At 30.4% G+C, this 25,609-nt stretch overlaps 1 protein-coding gene across 1 annotated transcript in view; it reads left to right on the forward strand.

Annotated features, from left to right (window-relative positions):
* The window catches only part of LOC147072187 (agrin-like), a 411,557-nt gene that overhangs the window by 324,151 nt on the left and 61,797 nt on the right, over positions 1 to 25,609 (forward strand). Inside the window, exon 9 of the mRNA XM_085947184.1 lies at positions 772 to 910. Coding sequence (XP_085803310.1) covers positions 772 to 910 — 139 coding nt within the window. The remainder of the gene's footprint in view (positions 1 to 771; positions 911 to 25,609) is intronic.

The following is a 25,609-nucleotide window of genomic DNA, read 5'->3' on the forward strand; positions in this document are numbered from 1 at the left end:
CTTGCATTTTCATCATAAAAACACTCATAAAATACAATGTATTTATAACAACCCGACTTCAAATCAAAATACAAATCGGAAAACCAAAAATCTTTTTAACGGTTTCTGATGCGTACTGATTATTGAAATAAAAAATATACAAACCAAGACCTACAAACTTATCTAAAGAATGGATGGGGGAGCCACAGTCGAAAACTACACAACAACACTACACGACAATGACATTTTTAAACGGCATGTATATGTACTGTAGTTTCATTTTTGACCGTTCTTTAAATAAGTTTGTAGTACTATAATTGTATTTAATTGCAATTTTCAAATTCAACCTCAAAGCTGGGTACCCACTCGCGAGTCGTAACTGTAACCGGTCCAGATACTGTAACCAATTCTAGATGGTAACTTATTATTTATTAGGTTTGCTAACTAATTATTTGGGATACATACTAGTTACTGTATCTGCAACGGTCACATTTACGGCTCTTTAATGAGTATCCGACTTAAGATTTGCTTTTGGAGGCCAGTATTCTCCGTTTTTTCACCCTGTTTCAATTAGTTTTATTTTTCGCGCATTTTATGTCAAAAAATGTAGTCAATAATAATCAGTTATTAAATAATCAGTAAGATAGATAATATTAAACAACGTTATTGTTTTAATTTTGTGTAACTTTGATGAATTCTAAACGTCTGAAAATTTTAAGTATGATGTATAAATCTATCACTCATGTATTAGGTAATCACTGATCGTCTCAATTGCTTTTGTTTACCGCACAGATGCCAGGGGCGGACTCGGCCCCGGAGACCAAAGTCGTGTGCGGCTCGGACGGACAGAGCTACACAAGCGAGTGCGGCCTGCGCAGTGCGGCATGTCAACTGCAGCAAAATATCTCGGTTGCATACATCGGAGACTGTTGTGAGTGCTACATGTTTATTTATTCACGTCTACGTGGGACAGGGCGATTTACTTTATTCATTTGGGACCCGTGCTATATAATTCTGCAGACGATAAACAATATTGTGTTGTGTTTATTTTAGAACATAACTTCGACGATACACAAGTGATTATTTTCACGTATTTTTTATCCAAACTTTTCTAAATATATAACAATACAATACAGTGGTACCATTTAGGTACATAGAATATAGACCTATACCAAACAACATCATATTGCGTATTCCAAATACACCAGGCAGGTTTATACGTACATATCCGATAATTGGATACGCAGATAGATTCACAAGCTAATTAAGAAAACGGTACTTACTAATTTACTTATATTGAAGAAAATTACAATGACCATGACCATAACAATAAATGTATATTGACTATTTTGTTTACATAAAACATCTTACAATACGGATCGAAGTAAACTTTTTTTTATAATTTAAGTTTGTAGCCAATTAAACGAAGTACACAATTATTGTATTTTTTAGTTGTATCCTAGTGTGAATAGTGCAGCAACCATAAGCAAACAAATGAATGGTACGAAATATTCTGGAAGTAAAATATACCGTAGGCGTCTATTTGTCCATATGGTCAATTATCAGAATTCTGTAAAGCTCATTATAGGCCATGTGCTATAATTATTATTAAAGTTACAAATTGTAAAACAACGCAATAAATATATTTTTTTAATAAATTATGAAGCATATATTAATTTTATCAAAAAACAGCGGCGTGGCGTATTTAAAAATATCATTTACTGTAAAATTTCATAATTCATTAAAAAAACAAGTAACAGAAGAAAATAGGCCAGACGAAAAATAGTATTTTTCTATTATGTGTCAATTTTACGTGGGAATGCATTGTATTAATTAAAATCAAAGAATATGTAGTACTACTTCCACTTATTTAAATAGAAGTCAGGAACGGCGTTGTCCGCTTCAAAATGGACATGAAACTAAGTACTATATTATGTTTTGATTTAATTGGTATATAATATTGTGTACATTAAAATCAACGTATATTTAGAATAAAATGCAGTATTTTTACTGGCAATAACAATAAAAATATTCTTATCCACAAGAAGATTGTAAAATTTCATTGACGTGCTTAGATAGTATACCTCCGTATATTTGACAATGATTATTCATAATTTCTCTAAGCATACTGGTTAAAGGTATTTAAGCAACACCAACTTGCTTGCAAATAAAATGGTCATGAGATGGCATTCATAAATTGAATTATTAATCGCAAACAGTCGAACGCCTGCACCCGTTATCTCGGGCAAGTGCCATAGGGCATGCGACTCAATGCGTCATATTTTAATCCGGTCACGACAAATGGCACCCGCCTGGGCCTTCAAGAATTAATTTTCATTACGTGCCCCACCGCCCGGCTTACCGTCGGCGCACGCCTCTGGAATAATAGACGATATACTCGGGCTGAGTTATATTATAATAATGACACGTTTCTCCTTGGTTATTTTTCATAATACTTATTATAAGTTTCAATATTGGTCCAGCGGCTCCTTTATTTAACCATATTCAGGGAGAACACTGCTTACATATTTTATTTCAGAACCGTTGACTAAGCAAGCTGTTGTTATTTCATAAGTGCCAACGTGTCGTGTAAATAGCGCAAATTAACAATTTTCTTTTCAAACTAAGTCTGAACAGACTTTATAGGAAAGTTATGTAAGTCAACATTATGTCCATTTTTTTCTAATTTCTATAACATACTACATCTATACATTTCATAATATTATGTAAATTATATCAATAACATAAAGCCACATTTCTATAGGCACATTTTAGATGTCCGTGATTATAGTACTTTTTTTGTATTATTTTTAATACATGCATTATACCCTAAATTTATTAATAAATCACATTGTATCGTAAATTTTATATTAGAGTTTGCAATTGACTCCTTGTTATTATTGTTTTGAAAATCTTTTATATTTAATTGCTTTATTCTAAATTTAAATGGACGACAATTAAAATTATACAATTTTATAGTATTTTACGAATTTTACGAATGCAAGAATAAAAGACATTTTCATTACATAATATATACATATTCTCTATAAAGTTTACAGATTATTCGGACTTAGAAAAAGGTATAGGAATATAATATTATAAGAAGTGAAATCAAGAAAGAGAACATCACAAATATAATATATGGTTTGTACTCAAACAAATATAAAATTTAAAGCCTGTTTATTACGTATCGTAATATTATCGGATTGTTATTGACGGAAATTAAAAACCTTTGGTTCACGATTACTGGAGTGAATTTTCAATAAATTAAGACCAGTAACTATTTTTTATAATATGTATTTAAATACTAATTCAAACTTGGTAATAAATTCATTAGTGAACGTCTGAATATTATAGTAAGTACAATTGAATAAAATTAAACCGCGTTTCTCAGTATTGTTATTTAATAATTGTGTAATCTATTATCATAACATTCATAACCACTTACCGTGGTATAACATTGCATGAAAGCCTTCTCCAGTTACAAAGTCTACTTATATAGATACTTATTACATTATGATGTTATGTAAACAAGATTCTTGGAAGAGCATTTTTATTGCTTTAACATTAACTAATGGATATTTATAAATGTGTTTGAGTTACTAAATGATAATAATATATTTATATTTAAATTTTGGTAGATAAATAGGTGCAGTTAAATGTTTTATCTTCTTTTTCTATTTCGATTATTTTTATACTAAATTCTAGCAGAACTCTTTCCCTGTCGATAAACTTTGCTTTTAATAAACCCGCAAACTAATAATTACTGTATAAAGAGTGTATTAAATATTATATATAAAAAATCATTTTTCGTGCCTCATGTTTTTTGCATTCTATAATGTGCTAAACATGTTAAAATGCACTGAGAAACAAGAAATTGTGACTACATTTTCGTAAAAAAAATATTTTTTCATCGGACGTATGAAAACATGGTTGGTGTTGTGGAATGCTGTTTTGATTGATGCCGGAAAATTTTAGCGATATAGGCTGTCCATACATCATTTTATTTGATAGAAATATTTTCAGGTATGGACATGCGTTGTCTTTCAAATAAATGTGTGTGTACGTGCATTTGTGTAGCAAAATATGTTTACAAATAGTTGTATAGTTTTGTTTATGGGAAGGTGTATATTTATCTTAACCAGGCTTTATTAATTTTCGCTGTATGGTTGCAATATAAGCTTCAGTAAACGATTACATTCTCTGGAGTTATTTCTATATTATAACGATTAAAGGAATTTATAAGTACGGTCTATCACCCAGTGCGATTTGGTTTCTAAGATTCTATTAATAAAAATTTCTCAGTTTCAAATCGAGAAGTGATCAAATCAGAAAACAAATTACACACACTCTGGTGCATACTACCCACCATCTTCAAAGGTTTATCCTGGAAACCTAGAACTCCCGTCCCACCAACTTATGTTACACCGCGGTATATGCACGAGTCGACAAAAGAGTGAAGAATGCTTGATTTAATACATAAATAATTATATTACTTATTCTAATGTATTTAAGTTTTGTACTATTACATTTAAATGGATTATACAAAACTTAAATGCATTGGATTTAAATTCAAATTTCAGCAAGTACCTTCAGTTGGTAGTATTAATATATTACTTATATTGAGTGTTATATAAGTGGCAGTGACAATTTGCTCCAAAATATTTAATTGCGATATCCATGGTTCAACAAATCAACCCAAAAGAACCTACTAAAATTGAATTGGGTAAACCAAATAAATACCGGATTGTCCGGAAACCTACTGGTTAAATGGTTAGGTACCTTTTCTACATACGTGTCCCAAGCAAGTGAAATTCCTGGAATAATTGATTAATTTGTCTGGGATTGTTCAGGCAAGAAGGGTAAATAAATGAATGTTTTTTTTATTATCAGTCAAACCATTTTCGTGTCACTTTTCCTCCATGATTTAATTCAAAACCCTTCAGAGGCCATTTGCATATTCAACATAAAATAAATCCAATGTTATTCAAACATACATAAGTAGTACAGGATTAAATAAGATAATATTTGGAATATCAATATTGATGTGGATGAGTTTGATAAGGTAGGTATTCAATATAATTGGATATGTCCGACGTTCGTACAATGTTTTAGTCCTCATAAAAATACTTTTTAAATAAAGCTCCCTAAATTGGTTTTATTCCCGCATACCAACGTTATTTCCAAGATATTCACTGATTTTTATTATTTACAAATATTCCCAGATAACTTTTGCAGTGTAACCACATAATTCAATAACGATCGGGATCGTTTTCTTCCCAATATACACGCACTTTTAACTTGTTCTGATCGTTATTAATAATGTAGATTAATCAACACGTATATTCGTATTGTATTTTATTTCAGTAATAGAATATCTTTCGACCAAAAAATGATAACACACACCGGAGCATAGCAGTGTTCCGTAACCAGTCGTCCGCGGGCTTTGTATTTATAGGGGTCCGCGAGTCGCCTAGTCAAATTATACAAATGTAGAAAAAATGGTTAAATAAGAATTTATTAAATCATACATATACAAATAAATTGATTGCAAATTCTTAAAATATTGCAAAAACTGTTATGAAGCCTGACTTTTGTTTTTCAAATGACGGATGTTTACCATTAAGCTGAGTAGTATAAAATAACGTGTTCCTCTGTTAGCCAGTGTGAGACAAGTGGTTTGCAATACAGATTTTTTTATTTGCTAAAAACTAAAGAAAACAATGTTTGATGTGCGTAAATTTTGTGGCAGGCGGTTTGTTATCGGAGCTAAACATTTTTTATACTTATATCATATCACAAGATTTGAAAGCTTATTAGTTTGTTATTATTTTATGATATAATTTCTCATTAAAATATGTTTAATTGCTCATTGTATATATTGGTAGTGAGTTATAAATAATTCACGTTAAAAATATACCATTTACAAATTTCTATTTTGAATATTTACAGTGATTTTCGGTTGTCAAATCCTTAAAAAGGGTTATGTTTTAGTTTTTAATTCAAAATTTAGAGGTGTGTTCTATGCGTTTGAAATTATGTAATATTTTCCAACTGTTTAAAAAAAATTTACAGACCACAAAACAATTACCTTAATAGAAAAATAAATCATTTCGTTTTCTAAGAATCTTAATTCTACTTCAGAAAACTCAAATAAAGATTGATTGGTGTGTTAAAAAAGTTGCCCATACAACTACAATTATTATAAATGTGTCTAAATGTAAAGTACGAAAATATGATTGAAATTGTATTCAATATAAATTTTCTTAATTTACAATCGATGAAATTTTGAAAAGAGTGGTTTTTACACAAAGACCACATTTTTATCAGGTTTCAGGTTTATCAGTTCGCGAAACTTCATTGAGTATATATATATAATTTTCCAGATAACAACTTATTATCATGCTTTTTTTATATCTCTATATATATAAAAATCTCGTGTCACGGTGTTTGTGGTCGCATTCCTCCGAAATGGCTCGACCGATTTTTATTATTTTTTAAATGTATATTTTTTAGATATTAGAATAGGTCAACAAGCATATTTCATACCGCTAGGTGATTAGGGTATCTCTATCCAGAAAAAAAAATATTTTATTTTTTTGACAATTTTTTTTTTGTATTTTTTTTATAATTTGGCATCAAAAAATACCTATAACCCAAAATTTTCACCCTCCTACCCTCACCCTCCCATTTTTTAATCGAGATTTTATTATTTTTGTATGAACATATTTAACCGTCGTTCGTATTTCAAACAGAACGAAATTATTTATGTTTTTGAATGACAGATGGCACTACGTCCGAGAAGAATTCAAGAGAAGCGTCGCGTCATTTTGACATTTCATTCGGCATATCACAACACATTGCGTGCAAAATTTTATACGATTTATTTTAATTTATCTATTTTTGTGTGCGTGTATTACAGTGCACAATGCCAGCAAGACGCAAGGGGGGCCATTTGGGCAGTCGAACGAATAAAGCAACAAACATGCAAAATAGTAGAGCAGAAAGAACAGACGAACAAATCCAACAAAATAACAAAAACGTGCGTGTAAGCATGTCGCAATTGCGTGCATCCCAATCACAAGAGGCACGAGCTGAACGAAATCAACAACGACAATTGGAACGGAGCCAAGCGCGCCGGTTCGTAGTTAACACACGCAGAGCAAATGATCGACAACGCCAACAAGTACATCGAACATTTACATCCGCTTCGTTCCTTCGTCTCGCATTCGAGTACGAGCCAGATATTGAATATTCCGCTCATCTGAAAGTGCTGATTGGTGCTATGGACAAAGAATGTCCCCATTGTCATGAGCTCAAATTCAAACATGATTCAGCCAGGATGTGCTGCGCATCAAGAAAAGTGCAACTACCAGGAATTGAGATACCTCCAGAACCATTGAACGGCTTGCTCATCGGCACGGTTCCAGATTCAAACCTGTTCCTGAAGTCTAATCGCACATTCAATTCATGCTTCCAAATGACTTCGTTCGGAGCAACAGAAATAGTTCACAATACTGCGGCAAATGGTCAACAATTCCATTCTACGTTCAAAATCAAAGGCCAAGTATACCACAAAGTAGGCTCATTGCTGCCAATGCCAAACGAACGACATAATTTTTTACAAATCTAATTCATGGGCGGTGAGGACATCAATCATGTGAATGCACGTTGCGGCTACAATAATCTCAATTCGCCTAATGCCAGGCGCATCGTCGGCGAACTGGATGCCCTGTTGAATGAGCACAATGAATTATTGAAATTCTTCAAAGCACACATGCACGAATTGCAAAGTGACAATCACGCTATTGTCATCAATCCTGATAAAACACCAGCTGGAGAGCACGTGCGTCGATTCAATGCGCCTATTGTTGACGACATTGCTGGAATCATGGTTGGCGACCGCACGTCGACGCGAGAAATCGTGATTCGAAGAAGAAACAATAATTTGGAGCTCATCGCTGACACACACCGTTCATACGACGCTCTCCAATATCCGCTAATTTTCTGGAAGGGACAAGACGGATATTGCATAAACATTAAACAACGAGATCCTGTCACAGGTAATTCATTCATTATGAACATCATTACTCATTTTGAATTGAGAAAATAAATGGTTTATGTTTTTTGTTTTTATCGGCGGTCATCGTCTACAGCGCTCTATTCCTTTTTCTGTCATAGATCTCATCCTCACACACTTACGATACATCGTTATTTTTTATTTAACAACCAAAATATTCACTAGAAATAATTTATATGGCAGAACAACGTTTGCCGGGTCAGCTAGTATATATATATAAAGTAAAGTTTTTACAATATTACAATAATTAGGTACTTACTAAACAAAATGTCATAACGACCACGTTTTTTATATTTAATTAGTAAATTCCAATTATTTCTTACGAAGCTATTCGAAGTTAATTTAGCGCAAAATCGGCCACGAAATTGTCATAATCAATTTCTCAATGATAGAAAAAGTATCGCGAAAGACAGTTTAGTACCAAAGCTACATAAATATAGCTACAAAGTTACAGATGGATAAACAAAAACCTTTAAGAACAAACGCAATTAATATTTCGGTTATGATCAATAAATACATATTTCATATAGTTTACAAATCTACTGATCTCTAAGAAATTAGTATTAATTTTGAACATACTTTTTGCTGTCATTAATAGTGATTAATAATTTTGAAAAAATATCCTATTATTTTTATTCATATTTATAATGTAATGACATGAAAAATGTGGCTATATTTTCTGCCTATACTTCTTTAGGTATTAACTAATAATTTTACCTGTATTTGATAAATTCAGTTTTTGTATTCATTGTTGAATCACTAATTTAACGACGCAAACGAATCTACGTATATACTAATAACAGTTAAATAGTAGTTATAGACTTAGTTATGAGCCTTACGAAATGGTGTTACTGAATTTTGCCGTCACAATTATTATAGCGAAATTAACCGCACAACGATCGAGAGAATAAGTATAACAAAATAAAATGTACGAGTGCATTCTCTAAAAATAAGCAAACTCCTAAAATTGGATAACAACTTTACTTATTCGAGAATGAAAAGCAAAGGAAATAAGTTTACTTTTGTCGCGTTTAATCGTATATATACACATTTTTTTATTTACTGACTTACCTTTATTAATCTATCTAACACATAATTATAATGCCAAATTTCTTTACTGAAAATTAAATATTTTATATGTATTAATATTTCTGTGTGTGTGCCACGATTATAGAGATGATTTATGCGTAGTAATTTGTTCATTCGGGCTGCATCAAAAGAAAATCTAAAACCGTGTATTTCTGGAACCTTATAGAAACACAAATCCTGAAACACACACTCAGAAATTCCCTCACGTGAGTGGAAATTGTGTCCTGCCGCCAGGAGCCGTAAGGCCCCGGGGGATATAAATCATGGAGAGCTATCCTGCCACGGAGCCGCGGTGCACACATGCTAGCTAACGTTTAATACCTTAAATTATTACATGGAATATTTTGATAGTACAGCGTCGTGGCGCTCACACGACTTCCCTCATCGAATGTACTGGGCGTTTTCCATTTCGTACGCAAATATTAACAATCAAATTAATATCTTCCTTCATAATGAAGAATTATATTTTGATTAAAGACCTTTTGAGATAATAATGACATACATATAAATCATACTGCTACATACTTCATTATAAAACTAATTCTAAAACTCAATATTGGCAATACCAATAATTTATTATAAAACATTATTTTTATCTTTTAGCATATTATTCAAAACAGTATAAACGTTGAAATATTTTTTTTGTATAAATATTTCCACAATAGAATAGGATTTTTTTTCATTCACGCAGTACAGATTATAATCATGCTTAGGTTACCATTTTACTAATACTTACATAATACGCAAGATTTTGAACTAAACTTTGAATAAAATCCTGTTTTATAATAAAGATTTAGCCAAAATATATAAAAGTAAAGCTTTAAAAAGTTACTAAGGTCAAAATTTAAATAAACTGCAAGTTATTTTGCAATGCAGTTTGAACATGCCGGTTATAAAATTAATTAACCATCTTTAAATAAACGGTTACAAAAATATCCCCAGAAGACAATAATTATGTAATACGTGCATTATAACCACGTGTAACAGACCACCATCTTTTTTGTTGCCCGTATTTTTTTATTGCGCTAACCTACAAAATATTTTTTTTTTTTTTTGGAAAAAAATTCGTTTAGTTATATAGTCCAAACATTTATTTTTAATCTCTAGTTTGTATGTTACCTAAGAGATAATTATATAGCTGGCGCTAGAGACCATTCAGGTATAAGACTGACTAAACAACCATCCTCCATGAATTTCCATCCCGAATTTTCTCTCTCCAGTCGATCACACTCAGCCTCTCTGCGTCCTTCTTGAAGTTATCTGCCCATCTCTTCTGGGAGTGACAGGGGATTCCTTTATAAATATTCTCTCTAATTTAGCTTTAGATCCATCGCATCAAAAACGAGAGTCTTTGCGCCCTTTTTTTGCCCCTAAAACATTGTCTATATACAATATTGGCTATATTGACCATATTAAGAGATGTATAGAAATCAATAGTATAGTTTATTTTTTTATGGAATCATCTAAATTGACCTATGTAGTGAATATATTTTATAGTTACCATATAGCAAGTGAACCAACGTGCTGTAAATGTCGCCATTGCAGCACTAATAATCGGAGCGTGCTTTATGGATTTTATAAATTTTACGTTAATAATATCTCAACGGTCATAAAACTAGACATAAACGATATTCACCTGAATTGATAGCCTCTTTCAGAAATTTTCACTAGAGAAACTAGACACGTATTTATCATAGAAAATTCCAAAATTATACCTTAAAATCAACGTTATGATAACCATAGTTTATAATCATGGACGACCATCATACTCCTGATTAGGTATTAATTTCTGTGATATGTTTCACAGGATAAATAATGGAATTGGGTTTTATAACATATTATAGTGTTAAAAATTACTTTGATCACAAATTGCAATAAAGAACTATCCCCATTTTTAATCATTAAAATAATTGAAAAATACCCTAACTCAAAAATATTATTGCATAATACACAAGGTTTAAGACAATATTAGATTCTTCATATAGAAAAAAAAATAAGCTGGACTAAGTGGGACTCGAACTTACATCGTTTACTTTCCGGATAAGTGCTCTTGCCATTAAACTATCAATCATTTTATATTTTATGCACATTATTTCCATACTATGCACATTATTTCATTATTATATACGTTAAATGTTTTTTGTATGTTTTTTTCTGTATTATTATAACCTATTTCAACTTCTATCCTATATAGTATATACTATATACTGTGTAGATACTACAATTTATTAACTCGCTATAATAATATCAATGTACTCCTTTTATTTTAAAAATAGATTTAAAATACTAATGTGTAATTATTTAACTTCCACGGGGGTGCAATACTAATTCAGAATACTCGATTAAAATGATAATATAATCATGTAATAAATTCACTATTTCATTTTCTATGTTTTCTTCTCGGATTATCCAGGTGAGTATATCCAAATGTATTCTGTGAGAGAAACTCCTTTTTATTCTTGTTCGCTAAACCAAAGTACTTACTATTCAATAATTCACACTGAAAACAACGCACTTTGATCATATATACATAATAAATATTTCATCTCGCCTAGATTCTATGATTTTTACATTTCACATTGTGACGTCTTCTTTTAAGCTTAATATTTTATGAGAATTGTTTGTTATACGTTAACAAAGCTCAACAATATCGATATATAAGTCAGCAAGCAAACTTTTAAATCATTATTGCTTATACTAACTTCTTATATTCAGTTATGACGATTTATTATATTCGTAACATTACATTATAACATTAAATCATATCTAAGTCAGCAATAATTTTTTACGTAATAAAAATATTCATTTGTGTAATACAAGCAAGCAGAGACGTTTAGATTGTTTTTTCAAATTGACATACGGATATCTTTGACGTGTTTTTCTAAAGGCGGAGAGATATTTAAGTGACAACTCTATCCCTACAATAAGCAAGGAAATTTTTATGGAAATTTTTATTGAATCACACAAACGTTGAAACCGATTTTTACTGCTTTAGTAACGCGGAGTTTCCACTATATTGTATTTTAAATAGATAAGTTTATAAGATTAATCAATCGACTGTTCTTACTATTTAAATGAGTGTTAAGTAGTAGTAGTAGTTTGGTTGGTAATTTAATTGAAAAAATTACCGAATCTTATATATACATGACTATAATGACACTTTCAAAATTATAAAACTCGATTACCTACATGTATTTTATTTTTTACGTTTATTAAAACACAACTGTAGATACTTTCATTTATTTAATATGGATACTTCAGTAACATATTATAATATATTAGAAAAAATCTTCAAAAAAATATTATGATGAGTAAAACTCAAACCCGCATCCATCCAATGTACCAATTTAGCCAACTGAACTCTTCCGAATTACGACAAAAATAATTAATATTGGCTAACAAATTCTGAAGTTTGAATCAAGGTACCAATAATAGGTACTTACCTTGATTCCTGAGTCGGCTTCCGGATCTCTTAAAATTTTCTTCATTAAAGAAGGTTACATTCCTAAATCTAAAATATTTAAATTACTCATTGAATTAAAAAATCAGTTTATTTTGACATAATTAATTATATTTAAGCATAAATACACAATTTCATTTTTAAACGTGTATGAAATATTTATGTGTTGATTTGGTTAAGTATATTTGTCTATCTTCAGTGACAATTGGATAAAAAATGGTACCTACTTAGATAAATTCTCCAAAATACTATTTACAGTCTTTGTTGTTTTCAAATATTTTTCTTCATACATTTTAAAATACTTGTGGTGTGTAACTATTACAATATCTCTAAAAATTATCAATATATAAGTTACTTCCTAAATGCTGTGGGTAATTAAAAGTTTTGTTGATTAAACTATTAGTAAGTATACTTATCAAAATTCGTCTTAATTAATAAACTTGTTAATTAGTTATTCGTACGCCTATCAACTATTTCGTTGGTATTTGAATAATTAAAAAGTTAATCCGATAGGCTCAGTCCAAGACTTAGTTTCTGGTGTCAGCATTTAACGAACAGGGCTTACAACTGCCATTCAATAACTACTACACGGATCACTGAGAAAGGTTTGACTTGAGTAGGCCTCCTAATCCAGGAAAGCTCGATAAATTATCTAGAGCTGGGCTTATCAGTTACCGGATTTTAAACAAACCGAAGACTTAACGTCCCTACTAACGCCACTCTTGTACCTATAGTAATATAGTTTAAGTCTCATGTTTTAAACCAACGAAATTCCTATAAGATTTTTTCGTTTAATATTATTGCAAACCTAAGAATATAATTTAATATCATTGTAAAATTAAATTTGTCTACTGTTAAGGGCCCAGGTGCCATGTAAATATTTTCTTTAGATAATCTGTATAATTTATAGATAATATATATAATATATCATTATGATTCCTAGTCTTTTCTCATTTTCATGATCACATAAAATATATTATTAATACCGTAAAAGAATATGTAATATTAAACTCTTACAAAATACATAAGCGTAAAGCGCAAAATCGTGTAATTTATCTAAAAGTGCGTGTCATTTACAAACATTCCATTGAAAAGTTTGGCAAATATATATATATTAATATATAATGCGAAAATTGGTGATATATTATAATGTACGTGTTGACTCAATAAAAATTCTAAAAAGTGTTAAAACAATGGACATCTGATGACAATAATATGATATCTACCGAATTAAGAAAAGTTCATTTTAATTGACCAAAATTTACATTAACTACTTATTTTGTTATAAAACAGTAAGCACGAGATATTTTCACAGAAAAAAATACCTGTTTTTATTAATAATAGATATTTTACAACTGTAGGTTTTTGCCGTCGTATATCAGGAAAATAATATATTTCATATTTTTAATATAATATTTTTCAACGACTTATTCAATTATTTTTAATTACTAATACCATTATAATTACAGATATAAAGGAACACGTGGATAACATAATATAGAAAACGTTTGTTACTGCTGGTTTAGAGTGTCGTTGTTCTGAATACAAGGCAAATTCTGCTTATGTAGAGGATAATGCAACCAGTAATTTCGTATGCTCACTGCCATTTACTGTAGCTTCGTAGCACTAAGCTTTGCATTACGCCGGGAGCTTTAATTATCGTTTCAACGTAGCAAAAGGTATTTTAAGCATTTTGTTATGTAAAAAGTTTTAATTAAATATATTTTAAAATTAAAATCGTCCACTGTTTTCTGAGCACAACAATTATTGGATCAAAAATATTTTTGACCAAAATAAAAATACGATTCCAGACATCGCCTCTATTAGTTGCCGAGTAGTAACAGCTTCTGTCGATTACTTGTTCTTGGTTAAAATCCATTATCTAAAAATAATATATTATATCAAATTTATAAATAGGTCTTTGGTATATATAGTTTTAATAATGAAGGCTAGCTTATTTTAATAAGATTTTTATGACGCAATGACAGTTTTATAGTAGTCGTGAAATAGGAGGAATAGTAATGAATCCCTCACATAAAAAGTCAGTGCCTTACGTATTGAACTTTGAGGGCTACATGTTTTCTCCAAATACTGTCAGTTCTACAATATTCGTCTCAACCGATGAAACCGGTCATGAGCGTTATTAAATTATGTAAAGTAGGTAGTATCAAATGTATAATCGTATTTGAATAAGTATTTTTGTATAGGTTGTAAAAATACACAATATGTGTATAAATAAATTAATATTATAGTAATAGATTTTTGTACTGACTCATTTTTTAACTTTTTTGCGATCATGAATATAATTCTAATACTATTCAATCTGTTTGTGCGTTGATCTGTGTTGTTATATACTTGCATAATATACTGCATTTTGATAAAACCAAATAATTACTTACGTAATTTACAGTAACTCAAGTAAAATATTCCTGGTTGTCGACAAGGATATTATATTTCATAGCATCATAGCTGATAATATGTCTAATCAAAACATATTTTTTTATTTAACAGTCACTATGTGATGACATTTTTGACGATTCTTCAAATAAGCTTTTGGGGGTTCCATTACCACTTTAAAAATGAATAAAAAAGTTTTTCATACAAAATTTTCACTATTCTTGATGTTAATCAATAATTAAGCTCTTACTACTTGAACTTTATTATCGTGCTTGATGGTTTAACTGTAATTATCTTAGTGTTTGCTAATTCTCATCAAACTTTTACCAAAACAACAAAGCTCTACAACTATCGAAAACCACTAGTTTGGAGTGTTGAGTTGTTGAAGATATCTTTGGACTATTGAAGTGTGGCAAACTTATCCGTAATACCATCACAAGACTCACAATGACATAAGTTTGACTAAAGCACACTGTTAAATTATATTATTATTACATTGACGAAGTAAACTAATCTTCGATATGTTTTGATGTCACAGTCAAATGGAGAGATTAATTCTTCGATTTAAATGTATCAACACAATAAGTATACTACTTTCCGTTATCACTTATTTTCGTAACCTTTACATTTACACTCACATTGCGGAATAGTGTAAACCAGTGTTTCCCAATTTTATATCGGTCTGCAAATGTAATACTTGCCGGATGATACTGGTAGATGGTTAAGCTTGCATATTATAATATTATGGACATATTCAGTCTTCATAATAAACTTGATATTTCTCTCCAGGGATTTTAAATTTAAAAAAAATACGCTAAGAAATAATATGAATGCATTTAAAAAGTAGCAGTCATTTTGGGATAGTTTCCACTTTTGCAAGAAATTTTATTTAATGCTAATATCATTTTAAATATATCATTTATAGTAATATTTAATGACGTTCGTTTATACTTTAAATCTTTAACCGGTAGAACCAATAAAATGAGTATCTTCGTAAAGACAATAATAATATAAGGATTAATTTTGCATTGAGAAAAAGAAACATAATTGAGTTGTCTTTCGATGCCACTAAACATAAAATACAAACATTTTTTTCACTTTTGGATATCACTGGAAGAAGAATATCCGCCCCAAAGGCATTTAATTACTCTCCGCAACACTCGTATCACTTTATTCAGCCATGCTAGTTACAAAAATGAAACAGAGTACAAATTAATATCAATACTACAGCTCTTCATATCTCCGAAACTGCACTGATTCTACGGTAATTAAAACTAAACTATTCTAGACTAGACTAAGTAAAGACGCAGCGAAAAATTTTACGATAGTTTTTAAAAAGTTAATATTGCTTTCTTAAAATTCTAGAGGTTCTATTAAGACATTCACTCATCGGTTTCTGATTATTATTATTTTGAATTTTCTAAATTTCCATGTCAGATTTTTTTTTGTATTTTCAATTAGACTATTATGCCTATCTGTTATGATATAAGACTTAAAAAATACATTAAAGAAAATACATAATCTATTTTTCCGTTAGCGGTCCGCGAAATATTTATCCTGTTTTTTCCGGTCCGCAGGAGTAAAAAAATTGGAAAACACTGGTGTAGACAATGCCATAGAAATATTCAGTACAACATTACATTATCAATAAACAGTTACCACTAAAGTGACATCGGCAGATTCATCAGTTATATTGGTTTGCAGAAAATCCGTAATGCAAACCATACAGGACGCAGCTCTCAACAATATGCTCAGTGGTTTGGATTTCTCCACGCATACAAAAAAAGAGTGTTACACATAGTAGAACTTTATTTCAAAACCATTATACAGCTTAGGTATTAAGCTACGATGTATCTGCGGGGAAGTTAGCTTGGTGCTCTACCATCGGGATCATCATTAAGTTGGTATTCCTCAAAACAGATACCTGCCACTGGCGATACCAAAATCGTAGGTAGGTAAGAGCTACTATTATGGGCCAGCTTCAATTATTGGCCACTTGCGGATAAAATCTAGTTTTTTAAGATATTAAATCAACATTGCCATCTGTTAAGTTATTAGGAAATCTCGTCAATTGTTCCTCCGTTGGTAAAACAGATAATTGTTACTTTTAGCATTATAAAACAACCTCAAAACCGCATTTTTATCTGACAGTTCGAGCGAAACCGTGAAATAAGTGCGATTTGTTGTAAATTGTACAAGGACATGACTTCTGTTAAAAGGTATGTTAAACATTTAATATCATTCAAAATGCTAATCCAATTGACAAGTATCGATATATTTGATTTTATGTATACATCATTAGACATATATTTTTGAAAAAATAGGTGGGTAGGTATATTATGATGGTGGCCAATAACTGATACCAAAATACGTCGATTTTCCTTTATCGGCCGGCCTTGCTAATAATAGAATATGTGACTAATTAGTAAAGTATTACATTTATTTTCATTAGTTGAATAGTGTTTTAACAGTATTATTAATCATCTTTGTTTTTATTATATTTCTCCGACATTCGTAGATAAATGTTGGCCACCTGGCCCATAATTGTAGTTTTGATGGCCGATAATAGAAACTTTTTTCTTGATTGTTCCAGCATAAAAATGCATCAAAATAAACGAATGAAATATAGTCAAGAACTGAAGAATAAAAGAAGCAATAGAGTATATGAAAGACCATAGTGAAGAGTCTTTGCGTTCCAGCACACTAAAATTCCTTCCGCAAAAATCCTCTACTGAAAAGTTTTGTATGCTGTTCCTACTGTGAGAAAACTTCAATGATTCTCATTTATCCTTTATGCTACGTCAAGATGTTTGTTAACTTCTATTAGGGAGGTATAAGATTTCTTTTGAATTTTTGAAATCAATTTCCAACAAGCTCTACGTATTTAATTAAATATGCCTATCTCACTGTAACTCAATGTGAATGTGTTCTTTGTATTTTTAAGTAATATGTTACGTATGTCTAATAAAATGACGATAAAGTTGCATTAAGTACTTGATTGCACACTTAATAATGATGTATGATCATAATATTACATAAACTGTTTTTTAATTTTTGTTTAAATAATGTTATTACAGCAATTTCGGGGTGGCCAATAATTGCATCTTTTGGTGGCCAATGATTGAAAAAAGTGGCCAATAATTGTAGATTTCTGCCTTTTTTTTTGATTATTTTTTTTATGATGTAAAATATATTTTTTTTAATGTTTTGATAATTGATTATTATAAACAAATAAACAATTTAACAAATAATATTTTTTTATTTCACCTTCCTAATGATATCTGTCCACAAAAAATTTAAAAAGTTGAAAAAATCCTTAACTGGCCAATAATTGTAGCTCTTCCCCTAATCACTGAACAATAAATAATGTATTACCAATCGAACATTGTAATGTAGGCACATCATGGATATAACAAAAAAAAATAAGTACTATTTTATTTTGTGAATTATGACACACATCAGGCCATCTATTCTAAACACAAGGCTGCTATCATCCGCTATCGGCATCTATCGAGGGTAGTTTATAATATTTATGTATTGAGGCAGTTAATTGTTACAATAAGTTAACCGTCCGGACTGTCAAAAGGTGCTATGTTTTAACAGCACTTCTCTTGGTTGTGTTAACTTTTAGAACGATATATACAGTTTTGATAGTTTAGACGGCTAACTTATTGTAACAATTATAATACCTCAATACATAAAATATCATAAACTACCCTTGATAACCGCCAATAGCGGCCGATATCAGCCTTGTGTACAGAATAGATGGGCAGAAATAGAATAAAGGTTCAAAAATAATTGAATCGCTTATTAATTCAAAATTTAAAATGCACTTATTGTTGTGGACTAAATTAATAGTTACTATAAATCTCGCATTTACATTAGTAACAATATTACCTAAATATAATTGAAACGTTTGAATAATTAAGTTAAGACCATTGTAATATTATTATTCTTGGGATAATATAGTATTTACCATTCTAATATAAGACGTGATCTCAATAATATATGTGTAGCATTACTTCGAATACTACGATCAAAGCCCTCTTACGTATCTTGAAAATTGAAATTGAAAAGTACTTTTCAATTTATTTAGCTGTTGATAATAATATATTCCTTAATACTCTTAAATAGGTAAAAGATGGCGGTGAATCAGTGAAGTTAAGTTAGGGAAAGGATTAGGTAAATTCGTCAGAAACCCAAAATCTAATAAATACCTGTCAATATAACTTCCGGAAGAATACTTCAAAAGTTATTTAATCTGGTTATCTGTCGTATTTTCGAAGTTTATGTGGTGCCGTTAAAGTTTTTTGCATACTGTGATGGCGCTGTTTGCACTGTCAAAAAAATATATGTGCAAGTTTTACGATCTGAACGACCAGCATATTTTTTAAATAAAAATGTGAAACGTAGACTAAATTCAGGAAATTATTCAACTGTTTTGAAAACTTTTATGAAGTAGATCGTCTTTCATTTCGTTTCAATGTGGAGTAAAATATTATGTATACCATGCTGCGTTTCTAAAATCTCCATCTCTTGCCAGTCTTTTTTGATCTTCACGTATCATGCCAGCATTCCATAACTACCCCATATATATCCTATAGGTGGTATTTATCGGAATCATAGAATATAGAACATCAATTTTTGGCTTGAAAAAATGATAGGACAAAATATTGCATGTTCATTTTGAATATCAGTCCTCATAACATCTCATGTCTGACAGCGAGTATCTGTTTTCGATGCTTGTTCCATGGTTTCTTAAAGTCTTTCTTAAGTATCATGGCTCGCTAATGTAAAGCATTATCGTTTGCACTGGCATTTTTTTGGTTTATTTGGATCTGAGTGAATAAAACGGTACAGACATTCTGTATTGTGTAATTTACTCCAGCCATTTTTTTCGGACAGCAAACCCTCTATGTGGAGTACCATCCCTCGTAATATATACCCCAGTAAAACATTATTTTATAAAATCATATATAGTTATCATATTTCTTCGATTATAAGGCGCACCCTAATTTCAACAAAGCCATACAATCACACTAAAAAGGATTTAAAAATAGACAAATTATTCATGTACTATCCAATCAACATCAGAGTCTGAAAACTCTGAAATTCGACTACCTGCGCCGCCACACCGGACCATCTAACCACCATCAAAATTATTATTTGTAGTCTTTCAAAGACGGTCCATTTTTCAAGCTTATTTTTTATCACGATGCGGCATTTGATTTTTTAATTAAAATAAATTAAACATTTTATACGACATTACAATAAAATTATAATTACATACATTCAAAATTCGTTTAAAATGTTAAACCGCCAGGCATTCAAAAGATAAGATATGTCCGACACTTGTGAAGATTTAAATTAATTCACCTCGTACATAGATACAATCTTTGACACGACCTTTCTCTCACCCTTGGAAAATCCAAAGCACGTTGGAAATTTCATGATCTTCCCACTTACAAAAGCCCCCTCTTTACATGGACACTTTGTGGATCAAGTGATCGTACTTGCCCCTGCCTAGAGTCCTACGTGGCATGATACAGCTTAAGCCATATATAATCTTAATAATGTTTCCAAGTTATTGGAAAATATTCAGATATTCAAGTACCATTATTGATTTTCTAAATAGCCGTAAAATGATTTTGAACTATCGACGTTAGTTAGTTATCGTTGTATGAAAAAAATATGCATACACTTACTATACATTATTTATTCTGAGTAATGGTACCTCCTTGTTAGTCTCTTTGAGTACTGATATAATGTCATTCATTAAATTGTTTTGATTCATTCAAAATAGTGGCGGTGGCTTAGTTTGTAACGTTGAGAGCTTTTGTCTGTGAAACCGTTGGCGCAGGTTCGTCCGGCAAGAATTTACTTTTTTTTCAGTATATGTTTTGTTGAGAGTAAGGATGACATCATTTCCGTACAATGAAATCAATGTGGAAGTCTATGAACATAGGCTACCTTATATGGCCGGGCCATGTATACAGGACTGATGAGTCACGCATTACAAAGATTTCGGGAAGCCGAAAGGCAAACGAAGATCTTCTCGTACAAGATGATTTGACATTGAGCATCCTAAACCGGAGGGAAGCGGCTTTAGACTGTTATACATGGAGGGAGATGCTAGAAGAGGCCAATAAATGCATTTGGTATTAGCGTCAGAAAGAAGAAAAACGTAGTTATAAGTCTATTTGTTCAGTTTAGGGGCGAAAATATTAATTCACTTATTTACTTTTTTTTAATATAAGAAAACAAAATATTTTTAAGCACGTATCAAATAATTTATTATGTTCTGTAGTTAAAATCTTTTTCTTTTCGTTTCTAAGAAAAATGTATTTATGAAAGGTAGGTATTTTCGATTAACAGATTTACAACTCTTATTATAGCTGTCAAGAAAAGTCTTTGAAATTCTCCGATAATGTCAATTTCTGATTCTGAAAAATTGAAGGCTTTTATTTGCTGTAACAGAGAAAAGTTAATAAAGTAACGCTACGTTCCAGAATATTGTCATAGAATATTAAAATACGTTTCATATAAAATACATTGTAATGCTTTTGTATAAAAGAAAAATCTTTTTTAAAACACGTATATCTTCATTTCGATGTCATACAAATAAAATATTACGAAGTTCGTGTTAACAGACTATTGTAGATATATTTTTATTAAGTAATATCTATAACTAAGGTCATGATCGGAAGGTTTCCCAAGTAATGATTATACTGAGCAAGTCAATAGTTAAACTAACGTGTATCTCAAACTATCAGTACAGTGTTATAAACATCTAACTAAAGCATGTCTGAAATTTCATGTTCTCACCACTATCCAAGCTAAGGTAAGGGACAAGCCCTGTCCGCCCTTTTCCTTAACTCCTACAGGGACAGTATGGCATTCGTGACTAAAGAGGGTACTGAAACATTATTTAAAATAAAATATGTTAGTGCCATGTTGGCTACGGATCAGTTTGCTTTAGAACGATTCCGCAAATCTACTCAATAAATAAGAAGCTTTAGTAACGCCTTTGTTTAACTGTTTGATATCGAAGCTTTTTACTATCCCATTTCTTGAGAAAGACTCACCCCAAAAAAACAACGTTTTTTTATAAGAGATAAGTAATTACTATAATAACAGTTCTTCATCAATCATATTACCTATCGTAATAGGAATTTATAATTTCATAATTGCCATAATTTCTGAAAAACTGTGTTTCATTCTTATACAGTTCAATCACGTCAGCCTAAATCCTATTACCATGTTTTCATTTCAATTTTTACACGTGGGATGACAAGAGCTTTGTAATTTATTTTATTGAATAATTAACTATATTACTTCACAGTTTGCATTTACCTTTGCTGAGTATGCATAGTGCCTTAAGATAAGAAAGACGAAACAAAACTCTAATCAATTAGAATTGACATTCAAATTCCACCAAGTACCCTCGGTCGACAGTATTATTTTTTATATCTAAAGTATTATATTATTTTACGTTAATATATGTAGAAATATTGGTCTCTAAATGCTACGATTTTTTTCATTTTAATGAAGCATTCTTTGAAAGCCAATTAATTATTTCAGAGTAGCAAAATCTTTACTCTATAAATAAATAACGAATTTAAATAATTAATACTATAGTCGCTTTTAGTTGATTTCCTTAAAAAACTAATTAAAAAACGTTCCAATATACATAACTATCTTAACTTGATTTAAGAAAACTTTACATAAGAGCAACGTAATGTTTTGAAAAATGAATATATTTTTTAATTTATTGGTTTTATTTATTTTTAGTTATTTTAATATATTTGTATTTTTTTGATTGTTGTATTTGCCAGCAAACTACAATTTAACACGTTTTTAATAGCTCGTATTCTTATTTGTCTAGCACACATTTTTTTCTTGTGTGTCCAGTCCTAGCAACTAAATTATTAATTTATACATGCGTTAATATGGAAATCAATATGAAATGTAAAAATAACATTTCAGTATTCTATATTTATTCAGTATTTCTATCAAGTACAAAAGAACTATTTATTAATACATAGAATTGTCAAGTTTACATGATTCAACAGAAAATTTTAAAACGTGGTAAGTATATAAAAAGTTCTTTTTATCTTGTAATTATTTTGTGATTAAGTGAAAACTGTCTTAGATACACTGGGTATTTTTGACTGTATATACTATAAATATATTAGTTAAAACAAATAATATAAATGTCCACATATTCTACATAATTCAGAATACCTTAAAAATATTTAATACCATACTTCTAAACTACTATCTAAAATCTATTTTTCCAAATGATTTATATTAAATAGGATGTATGTGTTTTTTTAACCTTTTGTATTATTCATTGAATAAAATAAAATATTGAATTAAAGCGACACCCTATTTGATTTTTTAATAGAGCCTAAATCATATAAAATGTAAAAAAAATAGTTCTGCATTTAGCTAATGAAATATAATTTTATTTTAATCTCGAGATATGAATAGGTACCTGAAAGTAACGCCACTGATTTCACCCCTGATAGTCAAACACGCATACATAATATACTTATGTGTATACACTTACCCATACCATCGCACACCTGTGGTCACATCACAGTGTATCAGAATCCCTTTCGCCAGTGCCAAATTGCCTAATTAAATTTATCAAAGCGCCTTTACCCAGCATTATTATCCGTCGTGTCTCTTGGCCGACTCGGACTAATGAACTAATTTATACATTTCACAAAACTTTCCAAATTTTAATGATTCCTTGTGGTGTTTATTGTGCAAACTTGAGGGGTTTTCTTTGTGAAATTATAAGTCAGATGAACAAAGCAATTTTGTCACTTATAAACAGCAAGAAAGTGCCTTAGGAACTTATTTTAAGTTAGTAAGGACATTGAGTCATTGATAGTAGCTAATAAAGTTGTATGATTAATGAAATGTTTGGAAACGAATATTATGTTTTATATATGTCACGATTTCTAAACAGACGAGTTAATAAATGTGCCTGGCTACTAATCTAAAAATGTCGAAATCCCATGATTTGTGTAAGTACTAATAAAGTATACATTCCTACAAGCACGCAAGTGAATAATCCCGACTACTGTTGTATTTGGGATATTTGTGCTCAAGTCTTGAAAATATTCACCGTCCTTCCAATGATGTCACCAAAAACTAAGGAGGAAAAAACAAGTGACAATATTTGGCAAGTGCATCAGTCACGGGATTCCGTTTTAAGATATTATTTTACTTATTTATGTGAATATCCAATTTGATGTTGTGTGAAAAAAGATGTCATAATATTGTGTTTTACAGTGATATACATTTTTTAACCACAGGTATATATATCATTTACTTTATCTTAACATGATATTTAATGGTTTTAACTGTCAATTATTCTTAGTGGAGACTATAAATATATTATTATTTTTATTGGCTCTACAATCATATGTGGATCTGTGACGTCCCGTGGGGGTAGGCAGAATGAGCGTCGCTTGGGGGCGGCAAATCGAGAAAAATCATTATTTATATATATATAAATAGCTACCTAGACTTAGTAATAACGGAAGTATATTTCCATTAAAAAAATCAGCTCACTGGTTAGAAACAAAATGTATAATTACTATAAAAGTTTTAACAGGACTTTATTTTTTTGTTTTCCATTATCCTTGGACGTCACGTCCTTGGTGAACAGCAATGACACGTGCAGATTTGGAACTAATATTTGAATTATATGTAGTTACATACGTTTAAAATTTATCCAAATATGTTTGCTGGTTACTCGCGAGTTTTGGAAGTTGTCAGGCGTATTTTTAAATGTACCTACCTATCTGAAATCGTAGACTCGCAATATTGTCTATTGAAGCAGATATGGCATTTGAATTAGATTTAGTGGTATTCATTATTTTGTTAGAAATGTATCCATACAAAAATTTCTTAGATATTGGAGTCATGAAAGCATGATAAAAAGTACTGTAAGTATTAAAAAAATGTGGCGGCATTTTGGCACTGCCTAGGAGCGGCATTTTGCTTGGGACGTCACTGGGATCTGGGCTGCCTCACAAAGAGGTTCCTTAACAAGTTTTTGTTTTACGAGAAATGGATGTTACTCACTTGCTCATCCTATAGGTACATACTATGGGTGCAGAAACACGTTGAAAAATAACATGTGACTTTTTTCCAGATCCGGGATTCGAACCCGAGACCCATGACATTACAAGCCCGACGCTCGACCATCGTGGGCTAATATTATTACCTACCATAAAACAATATAATATAGTACGTAATGTACATTAATTTAATGTCTGCTTAGACTAACAATGTCAACTGATCCGTTCAATTGATTCGGTTGACAATGGTTCCATTCGTTATTAAATTAATTATATTATGGACGAAGTTCTGTATATAATAAAATTATGTTTTGTTTTCATTAATATTAGGTATATTATATTATCTTCTCATTTCACTTTAAAATTTAACTGAAAATTGAATAGTTAAATCGGTAATTTTAGTTGATATTGACTATTATGCCATTGAAAACATACCTTAGAATATTTATTTTTTGTTTATATTTATTATATATAATATATATAGGTATAATATTATGTACATCT

Source organism: Rhyacophila brunnea, unplaced genomic scaffold (genome assembly GCF_057557595.1).
Source record: "Rhyacophila brunnea isolate RB1 unplaced genomic scaffold, BYU_Rbru_1.0 scaffold_2, whole genome shotgun sequence".
NCBI classification, from domain to species: domain Eukaryota; kingdom Metazoa; phylum Arthropoda; class Insecta; order Trichoptera; family Rhyacophilidae; genus Rhyacophila; species Rhyacophila brunnea.